This window comes from Nomascus leucogenys, chromosome 19 (assembly GCF_006542625.1).
Source record: "Nomascus leucogenys isolate Asia chromosome 19, Asia_NLE_v1, whole genome shotgun sequence".
NCBI classification, from domain to species: Eukaryota; Metazoa; Chordata; class Mammalia; order Primates; family Hylobatidae; genus Nomascus; species Nomascus leucogenys.
The window spans coordinates 33,633,229-33,642,391 of NC_044399.1; the positions used below are offsets into that span (position 1 = coordinate 33,633,229).

The 9,163-nt window shown below is 41.1% G+C and overlaps 1 protein-coding gene across 2 annotated transcripts in view; it reads left to right on the forward strand.

Moving 5' to 3' along the window:
• The window catches only part of LOC100588275 (puromycin-sensitive aminopeptidase), a 95,742-nt gene extending 88,849 nt beyond the window's left edge, over positions 1 to 6,893 (forward strand). Inside the window, exons 20-24 of one of the 2 annotated variants that reach the window (XR_004026933.1) lie at positions 1,339 to 1,446; positions 1,996 to 2,151; positions 2,731 to 2,778; positions 4,766 to 4,968; positions 6,802 to 6,893. Coding sequence is in view for 1 of the 2 variants with exons in the window: in XM_030799390.1 (XP_030655250.1) it covers positions 1,339 to 1,446; positions 1,996 to 2,151; positions 2,731 to 2,778; positions 4,766 to 4,918 (465 nt within the window). In the remaining variant the exon portion in view is untranslated. Of the gene's footprint in view, positions 1 to 1,338; positions 1,447 to 1,995; positions 2,152 to 2,730; positions 2,779 to 4,765; positions 6,288 to 6,801 lie in introns of those variants that run through there. The other variant, XM_030799390.1, reaches the window with a different exon arrangement.
• Positions 6,894 to 9,163: the final 2,270 nt, after the last annotated feature.

Sequence of the window (9,163 nt, forward strand, 5' to 3'; positions counted from 1 at the left end):
TTATGAAAAAAAGATTTTATATATATATATATACTATGGAAGATTTAGAGACTAGAAAAGTATAAAGAGGAAAATAAAACTTACCTATAGTTTAAAAAGCAGGTAGCAAAAACAGCATGTATAACATGCTCTCTTTCCAGATTTGACAATGTACATATAGTAGTAATTTTATTTTTTTCTTTATGCTTCTCTGTCTTTCAGATATTCTGCATTCAGTATGTGCTGCTTTTGCAGTTAAAAAGTGTGAAGATGCATAATCCCACTGATCAGAAACCATCATTAATTAATACTACCATTTTGATGTATTTCCAGGGGTTCTCCCCCACCCCTTTTTTTTTTGGAAACACAGTCTTGTTCTGTTGTCCAGACTGGAGTGCAGTGGTACGATATGGGCTCACTGCAACCTCCACCTCAGCCTTCCAAAGTGCTAGGATTGCAGGCGTGAACCACTGCGCCCAGCCATGTATATATATATATACATATATATATATATTTTTAAATTTAGGATCATTCTGCTTCATCTACTTTCTTCACTTAAATACAAGAACATGTTTATGAGATATTTTTAAAATATAACTTTCAATAATGCATTTTTATAAGTAATTACAGTATTCATTTTCAATTTTTCACTATTATAAATTAATTTGATGATTTGGTATAAGATTACTAATGATTAGTTTGTTCTTCTAACACAGAACATTAGCCAGATATCAATAATGTAAAGAATTTGGCTGTGATAGATTTTACCTCTTAGATCTTGATGTTAAACTGGTCTGAACTAATGACAGGCTGTTCATCTGGTAGCATTTACATCTAGTGATTTACTTACTGTAACAGCAGATGACAAATTTAGTGCCAAAGCATATTTTTTTTCTTTTTTTTTTTTGAGACAGAGTCTCGCTCTCTTGCCCAGGCTGGAGTGCAGTGGCATGATCTTGGCTCACTGCAACCTCCCAGGTTCAAGTGATTCTCCTGCCTCGGCCTCCCATGTAGCTGGGATTACAGGTGGGCACCACCACACCTGGCTAATTTTTTTTTTTTTGTATTTTTAGTAGAAACGGGGTTTCACCATGTTGGCCAGGCTGATCTCGAACTCTTGACCTCAGGTGATCCATCCGCCTCGGCCTCCCAAAGTGCTGGGATTACAGGTGTAAACCACCGCACCCGGCCCAAAGCATCTTAAAAAGTATTCTCTTTCGTTAATATAATGCCCTGCCATTCTCACCTAGTGAGAATATAGAACTTAAGTTTTACCTTATTGGGGAAGAAAGCATATAATCATATGCGGAACATCCAAGGGAGAGTTAACTCTTCCTATCTTTATCTTTTTTCCTGTAGCTTCATAAACAAGCAGATATGCAAGAAGAGAAAAACCGAATCGAAAGAGTCCTTGGTGCTACTCTCTTGCCTGACCTGATTCAGAAAGTCCTCACGTTTGCACTTTCAGTAAGTTACAGTGAAAACTGCATTTAGAAGTGAATCGTTACCCATCTGTGACAAGTGTCTCTGATTCAGCTCTGATTCTCTTGAGCTGCCTTAACCCTAACTAAAGCTTCCTTTTCCAGAGAAACTGGCTTGAGTTTTTGTTACTGACTTCTGTTTTTCTCCCACTAGTGGCGAGAATCATAATAGTTGGGAGAGTAAACAAATTGTCTCTCCAGAATGGAAACTATGAGGACAGGGACTCTTGAAAACTGGGAAACTGGCTTATGCCTTTGCTTACTTTGTGTCCCTTCCTTTCTTAAACCTATAGGCTCCTAAGCAAGTATCTGTTGAGCAGACTGTCTGAACCTGTCTCAGTACCTCGTTCTCATTTTGGTTGATCTTTAGGTTAAACATTATCTTCTTTGCTGAGAACTGCTGGTTCCAGTTATTCCTAAAACAAGGAATAAGTGTCTTCAGTGTGATTACTTCAGTGTCAACAGTATGTTGCACTTTCTGGTACCAGAATATGTTTTTGATACACTAGACTTTTAGCTCTCTTTGGTTTTTTAGGAAGAGGTACGTCCACAGGACACTGTATCGGTAATTGGTGGAGTAGCTGGAGGCAGCAAGCATGGAAGGAAAGCTGCTTGGAAATTCATAAAGGACAACTGGGAAGAACTTTATAACCGATACCAGGGAGGATTCTTAATATCTAGACTAATAAAGGTATGTGAAAAATTTTGAGTAGCTTGCTAATCATGGATATTATTGAGTGACATCCATGATTCACTACACCCATACATTGTGGTCTTTGCTCTTTAAATGTTTCCTATGGCCAGGCGCAGTGGCTCACGCCTGTAATCCCAGCACTTTGGGAGGCCGAGGTGGGCAGATCACCTGAGGTCGGGAGTTTGAGACTATCCTGGCCAACATGGTGAAACTCTGTCCCTACTACAAATACAAAAATTAGCTGAGTGTGGTGGTGTGTGCCTGTAATCCCAGCTACTTGGGAGGCTGAGGCAGGAGAATCGCTTGAACCTGGGAGGCAGAGGTTATGGTGAGCCGAGATGAGGCCATTGCACTCCAGCCTGGGCAACAAGTGTGAAACTCCGTCTCAAAAAAAAAAAAAAAAAGTTTCCTTAAATAGTTACTGGCTTTGTTTAAGGACTTCTCCATTTCCCATCACAAATCCTTTATAACAGACTGAAGTTGGCAGAGAACAGAATGATTTGTTTTTAGGGTAAATGGAAGTTTGTTCCCAGCCTCTTTTAGTTTCACTTACTGTTTAAAACCATTGTTTTGCAGCTATCAGTTGAGGGATTTGCAGTTGATAAAATGGCTGGAGAGGTTAAGGTAAGGAAAATGCTGTTTACTCTTCACTTTTCAATCTAGTAAGTAAAAACAATAACCTGGTTGTAATTATAGTATTGGGATAATGTACTGTAGCATCTCTTGTGTTTTTGTTTAGAGAAAGACATCATGCAGGGCTGTAGAGGCCATATTAAGAATTTGCTAAAAATGGCTGGGCATGGTAGCTCACATCTGTAATCTCAGCACTTTGGGAGGCCGAGGCAGGTGGATCACCTGAGGTCAGGAGTTCAAGACCAGCCTGGGCAACATGGTGAAACCCCAAATTAGCTGGACACGGTGGTGCACGCCTCTAATCCCAGCTACTCGGGAGGCTGAGGCAGGAGAATTGCTTGAGCCCAGGAGGTGGAGGTTGCAGTGAGCTGAGATCGTGCCATTGCACTCCAGCCTGGGTGACAGAGCAAGACTCCGTCTCCAAAAAAAAAAAAATATTTCCTAAAAATGGAAAGCCTTCGAATGGTTTATAAACAAGGCGGTGCCTTGATCTGATTTGTGTTATAAAAATTTCAGTCTGGCTGCAATGTGGATAATAGTTTGGAATGGGGAAGAGAAGATGTTGGGAAGCTAACTCTCCCAGCAAGAATGATAGAATAGCTTACAGTAGGGTAGTGGCAGTAGTGGAGGAGACGGAGTAATGGAGATTCAGGGGCTTGAATTTGTTAACCATTAGTTCAACAATATTTATTGATTGGCTTCTCTGTTGTGAGCGTATCTGGGAGAGGAAGAAAAACAAGCCAGGATACTCCCCAGGTTTCTGGTGTGTAAATGTTGGTACTACTTACTGAGATGGAATGGAAAAAGACTTGAGGCCCTGAGAACTGAACCATGATTAGGAGCCTTGGAACAGTAGCAGTTGTCATCTGTGTAAATAAGGTTATTGATTTCTAAAAGGTCTCTGTTTAATCAGATGGATTAGTCATTCTGTCTTTCACACCTGCGGTGACTAAAGGAAAAGCCCTATCATTTTGCCAGCTGGTGTTTAAGAGTTGCTTTGTTTTCTGTGAAACCAGGTGTACTCCATTAGAAAAGTTTATTCAACTTTTAATCATTAATTAAGCATTGTGATAAATTATAAACTTAGAAATTGTTTGTTTTACTGTATTGAAAATGTTGGATTCCTGTAATTCCAGCATTTTGGGAGGCTGAGGTGGGAGGATCGCTTGAGCTCAAGAGTTCAAGACCAGTCTGGGCAACATGGTAGGACCCCATCTCTACAAAAAGGAAAAAACAATTAGGCCTGGGAGTGCACGCTTGTGGTCCCAGCTACCCAGGAAGTTAAGGTGGGAGGTTTACTTGAGCCCAGGAGGTTGAGGCTGCAATGAGTCATGATCGTTTCATTGCACTCTAGCCTGGGCAACAGAGTGAGACCCTGTCTCAAAAAAAAAAAAAAAAAAAAAAAAGACCATGGGGTGTTAAATTATTAGGGCACAGCAGCAATTTAAACTTCTTTGTATTATCATCCCTTACAAATTAATCTTTATTTGAAGCAGCCAAAATGTGTTGAATCCTTAAGTACTCTGTGCTAGGTATTTTGTCAAATGTTTATATGGATTGTCTCTTTAATCTTCTGGAGTGAATATTTTCTCATAGTTGAGAAAACTGAGACTTAGAGCAGTTAATTTTCTCACAGTCACAAGCTAGTACATGACCAAGCCTAGATTCAAGTTCCAAGTCTTCAGTCCAAAGACTGTATTTACCACTACACAATTAGCCTAAAAGAAAGGCAGTAGGTTGTCTTTTCGTTAACTTTTGATTAGTTTGTTAAACATATAATATTTAAGGGGAGAATTCCTATATGCAGGTGCAAGGAGTTGCTTGTTTTCTTTTAGCCTGAGGGTCGCAGTGGTAAATTCTCATGCCTCATGAAGGATTCTGCATCCTTCATATAGACCAGTGGGTATTTTTTCGTAACCTGTAATATTAACTTCTTACTGCTAGTAATGATCCCGCCTTCTGGGTTGTTTTATACCAGGCTTTCTTCGAGAGTCACCCAGCTCCTTCAGCTGAGCGTACCATCCAGCAGTGTTGTGAAAATATTCTGCTGAATGCTGCTTGGCTAAAGCGAGATGCCGAGAGCATCCACCAGTACCTCCTTCAGCGGAAGGTCTCACCACCCACAGTGTGAATCCTGAGGTGCCGCCATTGGCGGTTCTGCTGCTTCGCTGCAGGGATAAGGTGGAGCTACCGAACAGCTGATTCGTATGCCAAGAATTTGGAGTCTTCTTTCAAACCAGTGGGGGTTGGACAATGAATGTAGTTAACTGGTTCCTGCTCACACTCCAGAATTAAATTCTATTGAAAAAGGAAAATCAGCAATTCAGCAAAAAATAAATAAAAAATAAAAATGTAAATACAATAGTAATAAAATAGAGCATAACGAAACTGTGAAACTTTCTGAAGCCTTGTCAGTGGTTAAAAGTATTTAACACCCTACTGTTAATGACAGATGTTCTGTTTTTATAACCTACCAAAAGGAAACTAGAGGCTTCTTGGTAAAGAGGATTTTTGTGAAGTGGGTTCTGCAAGCAGCCTATAAGCCAAGGGTGGTGTCCATTTCTGGGAATGGTTAAACACAAAAGGCTGATAGCTGGTATAACATAGTTGGAGTCAGTGCATAATTCCAAGTGGCTTTTTTTTTTTTTTTTGGCACGGGGACTGATCAGGAAGATATATTCCTGTATAACTCAATCTGAACCAAGGATTGTAGTTTAATTTTCCTCCTTGCCTTCCCTTCTGTGTGACCCCTTGGCCAAAAAAAAAACAAACAAAAAAAACCAAAAAACAAAAAAACAAAAAAAAACAAAACGTACCCTGTTCTGGTTTTTTTCCTCCCTTTAGTTCCACCCCCAACCCCCATTCCCCAGTGTCCTTCTTAGAGATAAATAATAAGGAAACATCTTTCATAGCCACATTAAATAAAGAGAAACTGATATACATTATTTTTTTTCTTTTTAAAGATGACTTATAAGAACCCTGAAATTCATATAGGTGAGACAATAGAAATAAAAAGATCTTCAGCCAGGCCTTTCTGAAGGAGTTACTCTGCTAAAAATGGTCTTAGTTGTCTGACAAGCCAGGTATTGAACCTCTTCATAACAGTATCACCACTGGCTTCTCCTGGTTCATTTTATGCGTGCGAGAAGTCAGTGGTAACTGCTGCAGGGCTTATACATTAGTGGTAACTGGTTTAAAAAACAAAGACTGTAAGCCTGTGTGTGCCACTGTTTGCTTCAACAGTATATCCTACTAACAAGCCTCACCTATTTAATCCAATGAGTTTTAAATCTAAATCTCATTCCCTTCTTCTTTCCCTTTTTTTTCTTTTTTTCTTAAAAAATTTTTTTGTGTTAACAGAAATTCACATTTGGTGTGGCTCAACTATTTCAGAAGGTCATCAGATTGTGAGACTGCTTCCTTGAAACATTTTTGTGCTATTGTTTTAAAAAAATAACAATTAAAAAACAGTTGGCGCTAATAAAAATGTCAATGTGAAACTGATGTGCTGATTCACTTTATTCTCTTTGATAAGAAACTAAAAACTTTCCTATCATTCAGTAGGCTTATGCAAAGTTATACTATCATAGGATTTTTCAAATTCAAAAAAATCCAGTTCCTTAATTCCTAATTTATAGATCTTAACAGAAAAATCCTGAGATTCATTCTAAATCAGTTCTACATTCTCAAAACTCTCTCAGAGACTCTTACAGTCAGCATTCAGGAATGAACTTACTTCCTCAGTCCCTAGTTTTGAGGTACCCTAGTTCAGGCACCATGCTCAGGGCTGCCCTCAGGCTGTCCAAACGTGCTTAAGGCACCAGTGAAGCAGGGGCACCAAAAAGACTGAGAAAAATGCAGTTTTAATTGAAGAACTCAGAATTTTGCAACCAGAAATTCTGGAAATAGGTTATTTTACTTTCAGCATACATGTGATTTTTGTCTGTAATAGGTAAGTAGTTTGAATTATGTTCAGGGAGAGGTTATACTGGATGTCTTCCATTTGCCTTTCAGAACCCGTCTTCATCCCACTGTGGACCCCAGCGGGTGCTGACCCACATGGACTGCATGAATGGCTCCCTTGCCCTCTGACTTCAGCTTCTGTTTATCCAATTAGTAATAGCCAAAGAAGATAAGAAGATACAAGGAAAAGATGGTCAGAGTACTCTGGCTTTCTCATTGCCAGGTCACATGGGTTGTCTGTGTCCCTTTAGCAAAGACCACAGCTTTCACCAAGCAGCCCCCTCTAGCTTCTGGCTCCTTCTCTTTGCTCCTTCACATCTAGGAATAGAAAAGAGAACTCGAGAGCTGGGCGCGGTGGCTCACGCCTGTATTCCCAGCACTTTGGGAGGCCCAGGTGGGCAGTTCACCTGAGGTCGGGAGTTCGAGACTAGCCTGACCAACATGGAGAAACCCTGTCTCTACTAAAAACAAAAAATACAAAATTAGCCGGGTGTGGTGGCGCATGCCTGTAATCCCAGCTACTTGGGAGGCTGAGGCAGGAGAATTGCTTGAACCCAGGAGGCAGAGGTTGCGGTGAGCTGAGATTGCGCCATTGCACTCCAGCCTGGGCAACGAGAGTGAAACTCCATCTCAAAAATAAAATGAATAAATAAAAATAAAAATCCAAGCTTTTGGTAATATGTTTATACTGCTGAATCTATACTTAGAGCATCATTCTTGACTGAAAAATATATTGCTTGATAGAACTGAATCTCTTCCTTTACTAGATACTAGTTTTAGGGTTTCAGAGTTGGTTTTCTCTAAATAAGAGTATTTGTGACAATGCAAAATACTCACCCAAGAAGGACCATGCCTCCTTGTACCAACCCTGGTGCAAGCCAAATGATTGAGGTGTTTGGTTTCAAATGCAAGAATAAGAGCCTTGATGTTAACAAAACATTGAGCTGAACAACTGCCTTCCCTAGGAAACCAAATCAGAGGACTGGTTGTTCTACCAGTTTGATGGCCAATGTTGTGATAGGTGACAGTGTCAGGTGAAGGAAAGTCAAGTGAGTTGTTACTGCCATTTATAAAGAACTCCGATTGCTCCTGTGATTCCACTGCAAGTATCTGGCCGCTGTAGCTTTCACTACTGGGCTTCTGTTTCCAACACTGGGGAGGAATTGGCAGAGAATGAACATCGTTTACTATCATGATCTGTGCTTTCTCAGGGAGGTTGTAGCAGCTAACAGCAGATATACATCAATTAAGATGACTACCAGGAAGAAAAAAATAATCCTTGTCATGGTTTGGCTGACAGTACCAGTATGGTCCTCTGAGACATCCCCTACCCCTACTCTAATCAACTTTAACCTTCATCACCAATTTGACAAATTTTACAGGTGTATTACGTTAGACTGCAATTCTGGGCAACTCTTAATAAGGCACTGATTACCTTGCATTATTTGTACTCATCTGGACATTCTCTTCCTTAATGTTTATTAGCTTGTACTTTTAAAATTAAGGAGGGGGCCAGGCACAGTGGCTCACGCCTGTAATCCCAGCACTTTGGGAAGCTGAGGCAGGCGGATCACTTGAGCCCAGGAGTTTGAAACCAGCCTGGGCAACATAGTGAAACCCCATCTCTACAAAAAATACAAAAATTAGCTGGGTGTGGTGGCACGCTCCTGTGGTCCCAGCTACTTGAGAGGCCGAGGCAGGAGAGTCGCTTGAGCCCAGCAGGAGGAGGTTGCAGTGAGCCGAGATCATGACACTGCACTCCAGGCTGGGTGACAAGGCAAGACCCTATCTCAAACAAAATAAAAACTAGTTAAGGAGGTGCAGGCATGGTAGCTCACACCTGTAATCCCGGCACTTTGGGAGGCCAAGGTGGGAGGATCACTTGAGCTCAGGAGATTGAGACAGCCTTGGCCACATGGTAAAACTCCGTCTCTAGTAAAAGTAAAAACATTAGCTGGGCATGTTGGCGTGTGCCTGTAGTCCCAGCTACTCAGGAGGCTGAGGCTGCACTGACCTATGATCACACCACTGCACTCCAGGCTGGGTGACAGTGAGACCCTGTCTCAATAGGGCCAGGGGTGGTGGCTCATGCCTGTAATCCCAGCACTTTGGGAAGCCAAGGTGGGTGGATTGCTTGAGCTCAGGAGTTCAAGACCAGCCTGGGCAACATAACGAAACCCCGTCTCGTTATACAAAATACAAAAAAATTAGGCATAGTGGTATATGCCTGTAGTCCCAGCTACTCAGGAGGCTGAGGTGGGAGGAGGATCGCTGGAGCCCAGTAAGTTGAGGCTACAGTGAGTCATTATGGCACCACTGCACTCCATCCTGGGTGAGAGAGCAAAACCCTGTCTCAAACAAACAAAAATAATCGTAATAAAAATAAGGAGAAGAAAAAACCAGTATGTGGAAT